At 31.4% G+C, this 17,339-nt stretch overlaps 1 protein-coding gene across 2 annotated transcripts in view; it reads left to right on the forward strand.

The window, feature by feature from the left end:
* Window positions 1-6,411, forward strand: part of KLHL1 (kelch like family member 1) — a 456,085-nt gene extending 449,674 nt beyond the window's left edge. For both annotated transcript variants that reach the window (XM_033177586.1, XM_033177587.1), the window contains one exon: window positions 5,139-6,411. In XM_033177586.1, coding sequence (XP_033033477.1) covers window positions 5,139-5,198 — 60 coding nt within the window. In that variant the 3' untranslated portion in view covers window positions 5,199-6,411. The remainder of the gene's footprint in view (window positions 1-5,138) is intronic.
* The last annotated feature ends 10,928 nt before the right edge of the window (window positions 6,412-17,339 follow it).

The raw sequence follows: 17,339 nt of genomic DNA on the forward strand, positions 1-17,339 counted from the left end.
TAGAGGATGTGTGTTGGTGTGTGTGAGTGTGATGGGAGGATGAGGCCAGGGCAAACTAATTACAGTGGAAAACATCTTAGCTGCATAGCTACCATGGCCTTGCTTATGATGGAGGAAATCAATACATTCTGACTTGTGTCCTTACATATTTGATTTCTCTTTACTTTCATTCTTCTCCAAGTCTCTCAATATTTCTATTATTTCTCACTTTTACCAGAAATCGAAAAGTAAGATACTGTTCAAATAAATCGTTTCCATCTAGGAGTGCAGTGCAGCTGTAAAGCTTTACTTAATTGAAGCGGGATAATAACCACATCTCCTCATATTGCCTCAGTGGGTGGAAGGATCTGATTTTGGTCACAGAAACTGACTACAATTTATCTAAAGAACTTGAACACCTGATTAAAGTACATTTGTTTTAAAGATATTTACTTTTAATGAAACATGATTTCCTTGATTTTGCCAGTTTTGATGGTACGCGTTCAGCAGCAATATTTAGTCAGACTAACTTCAGAGTACAAAACCAAATTCCTAATGGCTAGACTAAGGTACCTGCATTGTGAATTTCTTCTCCTCTAAAGAAAAACTCTTGACTTCAACAAAAATAGGTACATGTAGCCAAGTAAGAAAAAAGGAGGAGTAGAGAAAAGAAGGGAAAATATCAAGAGATCTAAGTCTTGTTATTTTCTACATTTTACTTTAATTGCTAGAGAAAGAAGCATTTCTTAATCAAAGAGCACTATATGTAAAAAGAAGTGAGTAATTATTGCTTTTCACATTATTGCACTAAAATTTTGAAGGGTATAGTTTGACTCTGTACCTTTCTGAGTCCCTAGTGTTTCCAAAGCAAACCCTGCATGCATGAATTAATGATTGTTGATTTACTAAGGAAATGTACTAGCTAAATGTGTGTATTTTAAATGTTCCACTTAACAGAACATTAAATAAAGGAAGCTTATGTTTATATAAATGATGTAATATAATATCTGAATACATATTTATAATAAAGAGTCATTATGCTTATCATTCCTCTAAAATTGAAATCAAAACAATGTATGTAGTAATAATAGGTAAAAGACTACTAAAGATCATTTTCCTTCATCTGTATTTTATTATACTTTTTTGGATTATATAGTATCTTACAAACAGCAAAGTGGCATTTAAAATGTTTTATAACAACTTTAATACAATAAACATTAAATTTAAAACTATTAAATTACTTTAAGATTTTGCTTCCATATCTTCTCATTATTTATATTTTTAAGGCTCTCGAGGGATGAGCAGCAGACCCATACAAAATCCCTTTAAAAATTTTCAGGATTCTAGCCTACTTGAAAGGTTTCCTATATTTGCTAAATGCCTATCACTTTCACTCTATATGACCTATAAGTGGCATAAGTTGATTATCCCATATAAGTTGATAATCACCCACAAAAGGCTGATTATTAAAATAAATAAGCAAACTATATTAAAATATCCAAACATGTGGATATTTGGAAAAATACTCAGGTTAGCTTGAGTTGTAAATAGATTAGGAATCGATTGTCAGTCTTGTTGCTTTGTTTTACAGAGAATGTATACACACACCATATGTATAGATACGTGTGTGTCTATGTATGTTTTAAATAAATTTGACATTTGTCATTTAACACTGGGCTTATTTTTTGTGTTTGATTTGAAAAAATGATGCACGTGCTTCAAGACATAAAAAATAACTTTAACCTATTTCCCCTTGCCTAAGTAAAACTGCCCCTTAATGTATTCTCTTGGTATACTCTGATAGCACTATCAGGCTGCATTCATCTGCAGGTTATAAGGAATCAACGACAATGTCGCATTTATTGTGGGGTCTCCAAAGACTAGCAGAGTTGCTGGCTCAGTGTAGTAGGTAATATGAATGTCTCTCAAATAAATTGAGAAGTATTGTTGCAACTAGGTATACTTTTGTGTATGCATTTCATTTATTTGTACACAATAGATATATAAGATATATTGAGAATGAAATATTGCCAAATTTGTTACAGAGAAGCCTGGTGAAAGATCTACATTCAGCATTACTTTTATTTCATTGGTTCTGTGGCCAACCTTTTTAGGTTATCATAATACTCATGCTGAAGGGTACAACCCCTAGAGGGAGAACAAGGGCAGATTTTTAAAAATATATATTAAATAAATCTGGACCAAGAGGAAAGAAGGATAACTTTTCTTAAACATCTAAAACATACTTATATAGAAAAATACCAAATGTTTAAAATAGCATGATTAATTCGTCGGTAAGAGAATAGCACTATGATAGAATTTAACTGCATTGGGCAGATAAATCTTCTTTCAGGAAATATGTGGAATGAGGTCTGACAAATGTGTAATAGCTAACCAGATGAAAATATGGGAGTGCTTTGGCTTGAGGAACATCATTTGTAAGAGCCAGAGGAAGAACACTTGGTATGTCTCATGGAGCAAGAAAGAGAATCATTAAGTTTTGAGAGATAGACATGGTTTACATTATGTAACCTGAGCTGTGTGGAAGCCTGAAGAAATGGATAGAATTAAACTTGTTGGAGATATATTTAGAGGGCTTGGTAATTCAGATTTAGGGTTGAGTGAGGTAAAAAGAAGGGTCAAGGATTCTGTCTTGAACAACTGGGTGGAGATGGGTGTCATTTGCTGACATAAGAAACACAAGGGGAATATCACATTTTGGTTTTTGGAAAAACAGAAAGGATTCATTTTCACATGCACATATATACACAAGCATATCTAGAGATGGTGGTATAGATGTAGATGAAGATATAAAGTTAAGTTACTCTCTCTATATGTAGTCTAGTACACAGTACTGAGTATTGAATGGACATCAGGTAGCCTTTGGGAAAGTTTCCAAAAATACAATTACCCAATATTAATCCTAAATTTCCATTTAGTGATAGGGTTTGTGCACATATACAGTCATGCATTCCTTAAAAATGAAATACAATCTGAGAAATCCATCCTTAGGAAATCTCATCATTGTGCACATACTACAGAGCATACTTAGACCAACCCAGATGATATGGCCTTCTACACACTGAGGCTGTATGATATAGCCTATTGCTCCTAGGCTACAAAGCTACGTAGTGTGTTACCATAATGAGTATTCTGGGTAATTGTAACAGAATAGTGTTTGTGTATCTAAACATATCTAAACATAGCAAAGGTACTATAGAAATGTGGTATAAAAATAAGAAGAGGTACACACCTGTATAGGACATTTAACCTGAATGGAGCTTGCAGGACTAGAAACTGCCCTGCATGAGTCGGTGACGGAGTGATGAGTGAATGTGAGGGCTGTAGACTATATGCTACTGTAGACTTGAAAAACACTCTACACTTAGGTCACACCAAACTTATTTTAAAATATTTTTCTTTCTTTAATAATAAATTAACCTTAGCTTACTGTATCTTTTTTTTTAACTTTTTAAACAATTAAATTTTAAAAAACTTTTTGACTCCTTTATAGTAATAGTTACATTAAAGCACAAACACATTGTCCAGCTGTAAACTTTTTTTCTTTATATCCTTATTCTATGAGCTTTTTTCTATTTTCAAAAAAAAAAGTGATACAACAGGTTTGTTTACACCAGTGTCACCAGAAACATTTCAGTAATGCATTATGCTTTGATGTTAAGAGGGTTACGACATTACCAGATGATAGGAATTTTTCATCTCCATTATATTATGGGACCACCATTGTATATGTGGTTTATCCATAACCAGAACCTCAAGGATGAAAATGCAGCTATACAGTGCATGACTGCATTTTGTAAATGCTTCTTAAATGACTCTGATGTGAAACAATCCATGAAAATCATTAGATAATAAAAGAAAGACCAGGGAAAGTGCATGCATTTTGGAGTCAGGTAAACTTAGGTTTGCATACATTGATGCTATGGGATTAACATGTTATCTCCTGACACTGTATTCACTACTGTCTCTCTCATGGACATAACAGTAAAAGATGTGATTATGAAGATAACAGTGATGACCTATAAAAACTATTCTTCACACAAATATATCACAAATATATTCACATGCTCCTTCCCAACTCTCATTTTGTGCAATAATTCTATGAGGAAGATAAGTGATGTTACATTAAATTAGCTTTTACAAATAATCCATTAAAGAATAAAAATAAATATGTGGATTTTTTTAACTTACAGTGGGATGATGGGTAACAACAAATACATTCAAAATAACTGGTAGAAAACAGAGATAATTTTCATATTTAGAGTATAAGAATATGTCCTTTTTCAATCAATAAGATAATGTATGTGATTTGAGGCTACTTTGTTTGCAGCTGTTTTATTTCTTACATTTTATACACTTACTTCTCACTCTGAAATAATATCATGTAATTTCTAGTCTACCTTGATATTCTTAGAAAACTGTAATAAAAATTATTGATATCAAAAAGCTCAAATTATCAAAATGTTGGCTTGTCTCCAAAGAATAAATTTTCATTACAAACTCTGTAAAAATCATTGTTTTTAATATATTTCTAACCATTTTCATATTCAGAATTATTAAAAAAATACTTAGTTCTCATTCCAGTGATTGTCATAAGATGGAAAATTTTTAATAAGCATGTAGCAATTATAATTATGGCCTATTTATGACAAAATATTGAATTTATTTCATTGTATGTCTCTGTCTAAAATGAATGAATAACACATTTAATTCAATACAATATCTGGGGAAATAACTTCAAAATGATTGCAATAAGTGTAATAACTATTTCATCTAAAATATACTCCAAGCTATCACTATGAAATATTATCACAAATGTGTCCGTGCAAGCTCCAGAATAGAGCTTTGATGGAAACTTTTCTATAGCAGTTTAATTTCAATAAAAATCATTAAGTACTTTAATACTGTTTTTAAAAACTCCATTAAAATTGTAGGCTTAAAAATTTTCAATATATAAATCATTGCTGTTTTTAAAATACAATTTTCAATGTTTTCATTTTTATTGTGCTACTTCTGGCTAAAATGGGAAAACAAGCACATTTATTTATGATTTTCCTGTATATAATCTTTAAAATATAAGTTGTATATTTTTCTGACAGTAAAACTTGTCTTAAGTTGTGTTTCATCTTTTTTAACAGATGGCTTCCTTGAATATTGGGAGAGCAGGTGCCTGTGTGGTAGTCATCAAGCAATCTTGACTTATTGATATTTTACTTGGAAAGATGTTACTTGCTGGAGTGGTTATTTTTATACTGAGTGGAAAGAATGAGAACTTCCAGAGATGAAAACTCTTCAAGAACAAGGATCTCTGTAGCATTACCTATTGATGTTGAAAGAGTTAGTAGATTAAACAGAATAGTAGGAAACAAGAAAACATTAAACTTATACAGGAACAATGTCTGGCCATATGTTAGTTAGTTCAGGAATGGTTATTGGTAATTTGTTTTGTATTATAGCATACAACAACTAGAGTTACCAAAGGCTTGTTTTTTCTTGGGCAGTTGAAAGGAAAGACCAGTATTTGTGACATGGATAATTTCATGGCCACAGCTCATTCAATCATTTTATAGTCTATGGCAATATCCAAGAGATTGCCAAGAGTAGAGGACAGAATATTTCATCTGACAGAATCTGATTGGTTTACTGTTTTTCTAATCATATGTGGTCACACCGGGAAGCAGAATTATGCTTTATTAAAGTAAACCTGCTTCTGCCTCATTTTCCTAAGCTATGAGAATGATTAGAGAAACAGATTCATGCTTGTATCTTGCATTCAGAAAATAAACTGTCCTGCTAATCAAAGCTGCATATTTCATCAGAGATAATGGTTGAATTTTATTGCAACCATACTGGCAATCTGAAACTGGTAAACACAAAGGATTGTTTTCATTAGGCTTACCATGTTGCTTTGCTTTTTTAACACACTGAGCCAAAGATTCAGTATAATTATTAGGCTTTTGCCTTATGTTGAGTTCAGTGTAAGCATGGAAGCTAGTGATTCTGAATGTTATGTATATCCACTGCATGTTGAACTCCTTTAGCATTTTGTTCTTAAACGAACTTAGAATATCAAAAGAAAAATATATGATCCGTTAAGTTAGAGTGTTTCTGATTATTGCTAGAAAGAAGGAAGACTTCATACTCTCATCACCCATTTTTCAATCTTGTTATATTGATCTGTACATTATTTTAAGCCACATGTTTGTAATTGTTTAAAACATAAAGTGGAAACATTGCACAATGTCTTTAATAAATAGATCCATGTAAATTTTAATTACAGTTAATAAATGATCAAAAATTTGCATTTATCAGTGTATTTTTTAATAAATTTTAGATCAAATGTAAGGTTAAAGTCAACAAGGTATGTACAGAGACAGGCAATTATATTGTCTAACTTTTCAAATTTAAAGAAGTATGGGGCCGGGCGCGGTGGCTCAAGCCTGTAATCCCAGCACTTTGGGAGGCCGAGACGGGCGGATCACGAGGTCAGGAGATTGAGACCATCCCGGCTAACGCGGTGAAACCCCGTCTCCACTAAAAAATACAAAGAACTAGCCGGGCGAGGTGGCGGGTGCCTGTAGTCCCAGCTACTCCGGAGGCTGAGGCAGGAGAATGGCGTAAACCCAGGAGGCGGAGCTTGCAGTGAGCTGAGATCCGGCCACTGCACTCCAGCCCGGGCAACAGAGCGAGACTCCATCTCAAAAAAAAAAAAAAAAAAAAAAAAAAAAAAAAAAAAAAAAAAAAAGAAGTATGTATCTCCATAAAAACATAATACTTATGCTAATGCCAAATGTAATTTTAATTATTGTTTCTTCTGTATTCACTCACTTGAGACAGTTATCATTGGTGCCCAGAAAACACACATTGCTTAATAAGAGTGCTAAGACTAGTGTAGGAGCTAGAAGAGGAAAGAGAAACTTCTTTTATTTAAAAAAAAAAAAAAAAAAAAAAAAAAAATCAATGAAAACTATGGAATGGACTTTTATTGTTAGGTAGCCAAAGTATTTGAAATCTAACAACTGAGGAAAATCTTAAGAAACAGTTTGTCTCAAGGAAACATTAGGGAATTTGAATTTTCTCAAAATGAACACATGGTCAAATGTATTAGACACAGTTTATTTCAGAAAAATGATGCCACTATAGCTAAAAAGAAATATGGTAATATCAATGATTATTTTTACATTGTGGTGAAAAACGTGTAACATCAAATTTACAATCTTCAGTATTTCCAAGTATACCATTCAGTAGTGTTAAACATATTCACATTGTTGTGCAGCCAACTGATTTGTAAAACTGAACCTCTATACTCATTAAATGACTCCTTTTCTTCCTCTCCCTCCAGCTCCTGGTAACCACATTCTACTTTTTGCTTCTATGAATTTGATTACTGTAGAGGCTACATGTAACTGGAATTATACAGTAAGTTTTGTAACTACTTTTGTAAAACTATATTTTACTTCACATAATGCCTCAAAGTTAATCTATGTTGTAGTATATGACAGAATGTCCTCTTTTAAGGCTGAGCAAAATTCTATTGGATGTGTATGCAATATTTTTTAATCGATTCATCTGTGCATGGACACTGGTTGCTTTCACTTCTTTACTTTTGTGAATAATGCTGCTACAAATATTGGTGTGCAAATATCTCTTCAAGATCCTGCTTTTAATCCTTTTAACCATATATAACAAAAGTGGAATTGCTGGGTCATATGGTAATTGAAATTGTTTTTGTTTTCTTCTTAGGAAGCACCATACTGTTTTCCATAGTGGCCATACCGTTTAGCATGCCCACCAACTGTGTGCAGAATATCCTTGTCAACATTTTTTGTTTTTGAAAGTAGTCTTCATAATGGGCATAAGATGATAGCTATTGCACTGTGATTTTAATTTGCATTTCCCCAATCATTGCTCCCTGGCTATTTTTATATTATCTTTGGAGAAATGTCTATTCAAGTCCTTTGTGCATTTTTTAATTTTTTATTTATTTATTTTTTTCTTTGTATTCTTCTATTTTATTTTCCTAGGCTTTAGGGGAACAGGTGGTGTTTGGTTAATGAGTAAGCTCTTTAGTGGTGATTTGTTAGATTTTGGTGCACCGGAGTGGTATACACTGTACCCAATTTGTAGTCTGTTATCCCTCACCACCTCCCATCTTTTTTTTCCGAGTCCCCAAAGTCCATTGTATTATTTCTGTGCCTTTTTATCCTCATAGCTTAACTACCACTTATGAGTGAGAACATACAATAACTGGTTTCTCATTTATGAGTCACTTCACTTAGAATAATGGTCTCCAATTCCATCCAGGTTGCTGTAAATGATAATATTTCATTCCTTGTTATGGCTGAGTAGTATTCCATTGTGTATGTGTGTGTGTATAGATAGGTAGACAGATAGATAGATAGATCGAGATATAGATATATCTCTATCTCACAATTTTTTATCCACTAATTGATCAATGAACATTTGGACTGGTTTCACATTTTTGCAATTGCTAATTGTGCTGCTATAAACATGTGTGCAAGTATCTTTTTTGTACAACAATTTCTTTTCCTCTGAGTAAATACCCAGTACTCAGATTGCTGGATCAAATAGTAGCTCTACTTTTAGTTCTTTAAGAAATGTCCACACTGTTCTCTAGTAGTTTTACTAGTTTAAATTCCCACCAGCAGTGTAAAAGTGTTTCCTTTTCATAGCATCCCTGCCAACATCTATTATTTTTTATTTTTATTTTTTATTATGGCCATTCTTGCAGGAGTAAGGTGGTATCACAATGTAGTTTTGATTTGCATTTCCCTGATCTTTAGTGATGCTGAGCATTTTTTCATGTTTGTTGGCCATTTGTACATGTCCTTTTGAGACAGTCTATTCATGTCCTTAGCCCATTTTTTGATGGAATCATTTACTTTTTTCTTGCTAATTTGTTTGAGTTCCTTGTAGATTCTGGATTAGCCCACTGTCAGAAGTATAGATTGTGAAGAGTTTCTCCCCCTCTGCGAATTGTCTGTTTACTCTACTCCTTGTTTCTTTAGCTGTGCATAAACATTTTAGTTTAATTAAGTACCAACTATTTATCATTGTTTTTGTTGCATTTGCAAGTCAATAAATATGATACAACACATAAACATAATTAAAAACAAAAATCACATAATCATCTCAACAGATACAGAAAAAGCATTTGAAACAATTCAGCATCCTGTGTGATTAAAACCCTTTAGCAAAATCAGCATGGAAGGGACATACATTCTCGTGTGTTAATATTACTTGAGACATTCTAAATGAAGATTGTACTCATGTGTTCTTAATTTAAATATAGTATATGGTTTGTATATTTTAAGACCTATGTTTATGACAGAATATTTTTCCTAAGCTCAATGTAATTGTGAGAAAATTAATTTTAAATTATTTATTTCCCATCTTTATTTTGTAAATTTTTCTCCTTATACTCAGTATAGTTTTAGCGACGGCTAATATAATGATATGATCTAATGAATAGTGTAAGCTATTAACTATTATCCATCAAAAACAAACAAAAAATTAAATAACTTAAAAACTTTTCAAAATTAAATTAAAACACTTCTTTTGATTTAAAATTTGGATAAAAGGTAATAACTTAGTTTTCACTTGCAAATATTGAAACATTATAAATGAAATAAAAATTATTACATTTTATGCGATGAACAAAGCAACTGAATAAATTTATTAATTCCATTTATACTCTACAATAACATGTGCTCAAAATAGTACTGATGTCATTGAACTATTACACGGATTAAAAATCATTATTTAAAAACAAAATATTTTTAAATAAATAAATTTAAAAGATAACATTTTATAGACTAAACAATCAACTAAGTAAGTTTATGTATATCATTATATTCTACAAACTGTCATGTGATCAAAACAGTACTGTTAATGTTTTACTATTGTAGATATTAAAGTTTTAAATCTTAAAATTCCTATTTATATTAAAGAGTACTTTTCTCATCTATTCAATTTGTAATTAAAACATCCAGTTAACAGTGTTAAAAAATAGTAAATTTATATCAGGTAAAATATGTTGCATTATTTTCATGATTATAGATATGCAGTACATCGAGTGGTATCACGTAGCCATACTTAAGTGTTAACCTTTGTTTTAGTACATTATATTTCATAGGATCTTGGCCTCTTCTGGTTGGTTCTGATAGCATCGGCTTGCATCCCTTTGCACTCTCCTCCCAGTGTACACCATTTATTCTATTCACGTATTTTCTCCAACACACAGAACATGTACATAATATTAGTACTCTGAAATGGATAAATTAATTTTCAAATTTTAAAGAATGGAGGACAAGATAAGTTGATTTATGTCTATTTAAAAAAACGGTAAAATATTGTAATGGTCATATTCAAAAAGTTAACATTAACAATTTTATAAATGGTTTTATTTTCCTGAGAATTTTCTCCAGATTAATTTGCTACATTCAATCATTTTTGTATACAGAATATATTAGCCAAATACTGCTTATATTGCATGCAGTAATTGTGTATATCAAATTTATCATACGCAGACTATGAGGAGTAGTTTGAATAATGAATTCAAAGCCATTATGAAGTGTTTTTCTAGGACAAAATAAACTAAACTAATATTTAACTAACAACATTTTCAATACATTAATTGTAAATTTTTTAAAGCCAATGTGATGTATCAGGGCAGAATTCACTATTTTACTTCCTGATAAATTTAGAGGAATTTCATCCAAATCGACATATAATAAATAATTACATTTATCATATTCCTTTCTCTGTCTATCATGTATTGTTCAACCTATATTGTTAGTGAGGAAAGTGAATTATATGTAATAAAATACTTTAGTTAACTAAGAGTTACTGGACGTGCCAATACTGAAATTTCAGTACCACAAATGTTCATTTAATTAATGTGCCAGTAATTAAATTAACATTTTATAAAGAACTAGAGATGTAGAATGTGAAAGCTATTGTCTTTTAATACCTTTTATAAAGTAAAAGTTATATGTGTGAACATGATTTCCCACCTTAGTAAATCTCTGATCCTGGTGTATGTACCTGTGTTTTTCATGAATACATATAAAAAAATCTAGTTTTAACTATTCTGATAGTATTCTAAATAAGAAGATATTTTATTTACAAGTACACTAAAGATAGTTTCTAGAGAAAACTATATATGTAAATAATTGTAAATCACACTTCTTCCTCTCTTCATTTACCCAGAATTCAAAAATTAAGAAGTATGTTTGATTTAAAAAATACAACTTTATTTTGAAATGTTTATTAATAGATAATAAATCCTATCATCTCCAAAATCAATTGACAATTTTTTAAAGGCAATCCATGGTAGACTTTATTATACTTTGAAGACAAGCATTTAATTCATTCAGGCACTGTGTATATACTTTTAATGAGATTACTCTGGAGACCAAATTGAGAATTTGAAATGTATATTCTAAAAGCATTCCTGGCTAATTATGTTTTCAGCATTACTTCATTGTATCAAATGCTGTGGTCTTAAATGACAGTTCAGTGGCTATAGTATATGGAATAGTTTTAGTTTAACTAAGTCACTGTTACATTTATAGGATTATTGTGAGTTATGCAAATAATCATATTTTACTTTTGCTTTGACCATTAGAAAAGTTCTCCCCAAAGTTAGGTCCTATACCACTGTTATGAATTGAATGTTAGTGTCCTTCCAGATTCATATGTTGAAGCCTTAAATGTCACTGTGGCTGCATTTGGAGCTAGGCACTATGAGGACATATTTTTTATTAAAAGAGAACATAGCTAAAGGCTCTAACCTAATGGAATTAGAGTCATATTTAGAAGAGACACCAGAGGGCTTGTTTCTTTTTTCTCTGCTGGCATGCACTAAGAAGAAAGGTCATGTGAAGACAAAGTGGACATCTACAAGGCAAGAAGAGAATCCTCACCAGAAATTCAACCCTGCAGGGCCTTGATCTTGTATATCCAGCCTCCAGAACTGTGGGAAATAAATTTCTGTTGTTTAAGCCACCCAGCCTGTAATATTTTGTTACAGCAGACCCAGCAGTTTGATACATCCACAAAATGTTCAGAACCCTCATAATACTTTCTGAACATGCTAATGAAAATTTCATTGTTTCATTCTCACTACCCTGTTTTTTCCTCTGCAGGTATTCTCTGAAGTCTAAAGAGAGTAATGCACAATTAGTATTTAAACTCAATTGACTATATTACTAACAAAAACAATTCTTAAATTGTATCAGAAAGCCGTAGAGAAGCACATATAGTTTCCAAGAACAACCCCAGAAGTAAAACAAACCAGTAAATAAAAATATGAGCTATCAAGTGACATTATCTCAGAAACAAATGTAATTATAATATTAATATCAGAACATTTAAACATTACAAAACAGAAAAAAAAAAAAAAAACAACTCAACTATCTTGTAATGATTATTACAAATCTTTTGTTTGTTTACAGGTGTATCTTCTCATTGTGCCCAGGAGAATATAAAACTTTTGACAGGCAGCCTATCTACCTTCCTAGTAGTTGTATTTCCATTACACAAAATAGTATCCTGAGAAAGCTGTGCAGACTAAATGGCTGAGTGAATATGTCTTTGACAAATTAACTAGATTTAAAAATATATATGAGATTTCAAAAGACAAATAAATAGCTTCAATTTTAGGAGTATTCCATCCTTGTGACTTAAAACATATATTTTTTTTATCCTGAGCTTTTATGACATACTTAAGCAATAAAATAAAAAAATAAAATTTTAATAAAGGATACAAAAACTGTGAGTGGTCTATGCAAATTCATGAGCAATTAATGTGTGAAAATTACATGCAAATGATCAAATAAAACAGAATGCATATATTTAGTATACTATCAATGTGATATCACAAATATGGAGAGAAAAGTAAGTTTTATTGGAATAGACTCTTAAATCTTCCAAAGGAATTAAAATGTGCATACAAGAACATAATTTGTACTAATAAGAAAAGGAAAAGAATATTTTAGAAATCACAAAGAAAAACCCAACAAGCTGTACTGCACAAAAATATAAATTTCCAAAAATAGGTAAATAAGAAACTACAAAAATATGTTTATTAAAAAATGAGCTGTGATTCTTTATATACAACGAGGATAGATGACAATAGAACATATTACTTGGGTTTGAATTTATTATCATATTAATCTTCTTATTCGGACTTAGTTTAAATACAATTTTAGTGCCTAATTACAAAATTTGTAAGAACCTACAAGCCTTGATTTCCTTATCTGTTAAATTTAGGAGTTTTTATTTAAGAAATGTGATGCCCCCTTGACATATAACTCAGTAATAGATAACACTTGTCCTGTAATTTGAAAAGGAAACAAAACTAAAATCTATTCATAGGTAGGCAAATTATGTAAATAGTTTTTTAAAATAATAGTGTCTAAAATATAAAATATTTAATCTCACTAACTGTAAAATTATAAAGTTTAATAATAAAAATAATAAAAAGATAAAGTTTTACTCAATTACAAGACAGGTAATCTGTGATGGTAGTTGTACATTGAGAAAGTTACACTTATTAATTGTGACATAAATTATAAAACTTTCCCGGTAAGAAATTAATCCACAAGTGTTAAATACCTTTAAAAAGACCATTCCATCTTTGTTAACAAATTAATTTCGTATTCCTATGTTTTATCTCAGGAGACTGCTTTGGATTTTATCCTATAGATAATGAGAGCAACATTTCTTAGATCTCTAAACTTCCTTAATCTCTGTTCTCAGCCTTAGTTTCTACCACCTTACCCCTACTGCATTATAAGTAGATTCTGTCACTGCCGTTTCAGTGGAGGCTCCCTGCATCATTGTCTCTTTGATGCTATTTACTCACTCCCTGTTTAATATATGCCAATATGTGGTCTCTCTAATATATGCTAAGTTTCTACTTGACCTCAAAGTTCTATCAATCTACATGAGATATGCTGAGTTTATCTCTCTACCTACCTATCTATCATCTATCTATCTGTTGAAAAATATTGTTTTGCAAGACCCAGATCACACCAACCCAGCCCAATCTAGATGTTACCATGTCTTCCTTGAAATTTTTTGTAAATTTTTAGAGGGTTTATGCTTTTAAAGACATTTTGGATTTAAGTTTCTCCTTCCATTGAATAAGTTTTGTTTTCAAACTACTATAACATGCCACCAATGCTATTCTTCTTTTGCATAATTTATTTTTAAAAATCATCTTCCCCGCACAAAGCACTGTAAGATGTCCTAAGGGTGCAGAAGTGAATAAGCCAAAGAAGTCTCTGACAATAACTTTATGACTTTACTATCATTTAGAGGGATAATGAATGAATTTCAGAAGAGTATTTCCCGAGACCAGGAGCGTCTAGGGAAAAATCTCTCTTCACATTATAAGGAACATACAAAAGATGTATTCTATTAACCTCATTTTTAAGGATTCAGACATAACATCCACAAAATTAAGGCAGATGCTCCTGACATGTGTTTCCACAGTATCCTAGAAATGATTTTTCCAACATTGTTGACATGTGATGTAATCATACATGTATTAGCTTGTCTTCTCTTACATCTGTGAGCCTCTTGGGTATAGGCAATGTGTGCTGTGCGCAGTGCCTGGTACATATATGACTCAATATCCAGTCTGAATAGATAAAATAAATGGTTACATTTTTCACAATTTATTTTCATGTATTCTGAATATATATTTTATATATATTTTATATTTTCCAAGTATGATAATATGGAATTGTCAATAATTTTTTCAATTGCCAAAAGCCATAAGTTAATATGAAATGATAAATTTAAAATGCTCCAACTATATCCATGTACATGATCTGTGAATGTAGTTTGAATTAATATCTGTATATATGTGAAGTATCTAATTATTGTGCCTATCAAATTCTAGAAACATAGAGCAAAATATGTATACAATATTTGGCTAATCTCAAGATAATAGTTTTACAAATGAGGGAGCTGTACTTCACAAGATGGCACACTTTTAGATCTTTTGAAATTATCTCCAAGAGTAAGAGTGGAATATTTATAAGAGAAAGTTACATCTTTGTAGGAGACAAATTAATAAAGTTGCATAGACTATTATTTTAATTCTCAAAATCATTTCCCAACCAAGAAATTATCTCCACAAAATTAGTTGATAAATCTATTTTATTATTGAATGAGCATTAAACTAGAATGGGATGCACATCATAGGAAATCACTAAGACACTGCAAAAACTGGAAACAAATCTAGCCACTGTATCTAGCCAAGTAGATGCAATCCACTATACGTTTTCCAAGATATACTACTCTTCAAGTAAGAGGACTTGACAGCACCATTTGTAACACATAATTCATTCTAGCTTTATCTGGTAGTTGGAGTGACCATCTGTGTTAGCTAATCAGCTTTACCCACAAAAAAAAGCACATTTTTCAAAATTTTATAACAGCTGGTAATTTGGCAATTTGGAGCAATGTGCTAAGGGAAGTTAGTCTCCTAACCTCCCGCAGATACTGGGAACTAGGGATGCTTTCTTCCTTATGGTTTACATTTCAAAGGAATGGCTCACAGGTCTTTGAGAGAGACGTCCCTACATTACAAAGCTCACCAAAGACCTATCTAGATTTTGAAAGGATTTTTATATATTTCAATGAGAGGAAAATTACTTAGAATTTGACATTTTTTTAAAGTAAAAAGTCTGAGAAAACGGAGGGGACAGAACATTTTGTCGCTTATTCTTAACAGGGAGAATTAAGACTCTGATTTTTCATTTGTATTTCTTCTTACAATCGACATTACTCTGTTTTTCCAGTGGTTGCTCTATGAAAGCTTTGGGACATTTGCTCTTTTTCTCTATCTGCCTCTACTAAGGCCACCGTAAGACAAAAATCTAGGTTAGGGGGTTGCAATAAAGGAGGCACAGGAAAAATCCTGGTGCATGTTATCTTATCTGTGAGCTCAGAATCGGTATTCACCTCTTTAATAGTTGACAAAAATATCAAAAGAAAGATATTTTATGACACATGAAAATTGTTTGAAACTCAAATTTCTATGTCTGCGAAATATTATTTAAGCACAGTCATTCCTATTCCTTTACATTGCATTGGCTGTGGTTAATTTTGAGCTACACTAGCAGAATTGAAGAATTTCAAAAGAGACCACCATGGCCCACAAAGTCTAAAATATTTATTGTCTGGTCCTTTACAGAAAAAGTTTCCTAACATCCAGACTAGGTCCTTACTAACCAAAGTCCTAGGAGCTTATTAGAAATTCTGTATCTGAGGGCCCAATCAGAGCCACTAAATGAGATCTTGTTTTTTAACAGATACCCTAATGTGGCTTATTAAACTTTGTGAAAGACCAATTTCAATAATTATTTCTCTGCAAACTCTATTTAGTTTCTGGTTTTCTCAATGAAAGCATCAAATGAAGAGTTAGCAACCTTGCTTAGCTCTGTCATGTAATTTATGCACCTCCGTGTCAGCTCTATCAGGAATAAGATTAATGTTTTAGTTCTGAACTGCTTTTTCCTTTTTTTATTTTTTACTTGGTTCTGAAAATAGATAGGGAAGAAGAGGACTGCTTGGATTTCTCCCAAGCCCTAGCAGAGAAATAGTAACTAGCTAGGTAAAATGGGATATATGATAAGCAGAAATTTACAGCTACAAAAAGCTACAATTTTTAAAAAGGAAGATGCAAGAAAAAGTAGATTTTATGTTCCTACTATATCCATTGTTTTACTGTCTCTTTTAGTCCACTGAGACTGCAGACAACAGAAGTAGGCTTGGACTCACAGTCAAATCTCTTAACTTTTACCAATTAGCACCTCTCACCAACTTCAGTTATTGAGATAGTAAGTTAAGTTTATGTGAGAATTAAAACCCAGCTTGCTTAGAGGGGCAAAACTATTTTCCTGCCTAGTGAATAACTTGTGTTTTGGAAATCTGAAAGGTTTAGGATTGATATGTAGATGATGAAGTAAATCAAACTCATAGCAACAACAATTTGGTATTAAACTGAGGGATTATATTTAAAATGGTTATATCAACAGATTTTGGTGTTAGAAGTACAATCAAAATTGACCTCAAATTCTAATTTAAAAGTAATTTTAAATTTAAAATTTTATGCAGAAAAGTTAAAAATGGCAACATTTATAAATAATTTTGAAAATTACAAACTGACCATTTAATATATAGTTTTAATACGTTGTAGTTTTAGAGTTGACTAATGCTTTGAAGTTTGTCTTAGGATAAGTACTTCAAAAGCTTAAAACAAAAGTGGGGTGTATTTACGAATGTAGATTAAAAGGTTT

The sequence above is a fragment of the Trachypithecus francoisi genome, unplaced genomic scaffold (assembly GCF_009764315.1).
Source record: "Trachypithecus francoisi isolate TF-2019V2 unplaced genomic scaffold, Tfra_2.0 Lachesis_group18, whole genome shotgun sequence".
NCBI classification, from domain to species: Eukaryota; Metazoa; Chordata; class Mammalia; order Primates; family Cercopithecidae; genus Trachypithecus; species Trachypithecus francoisi.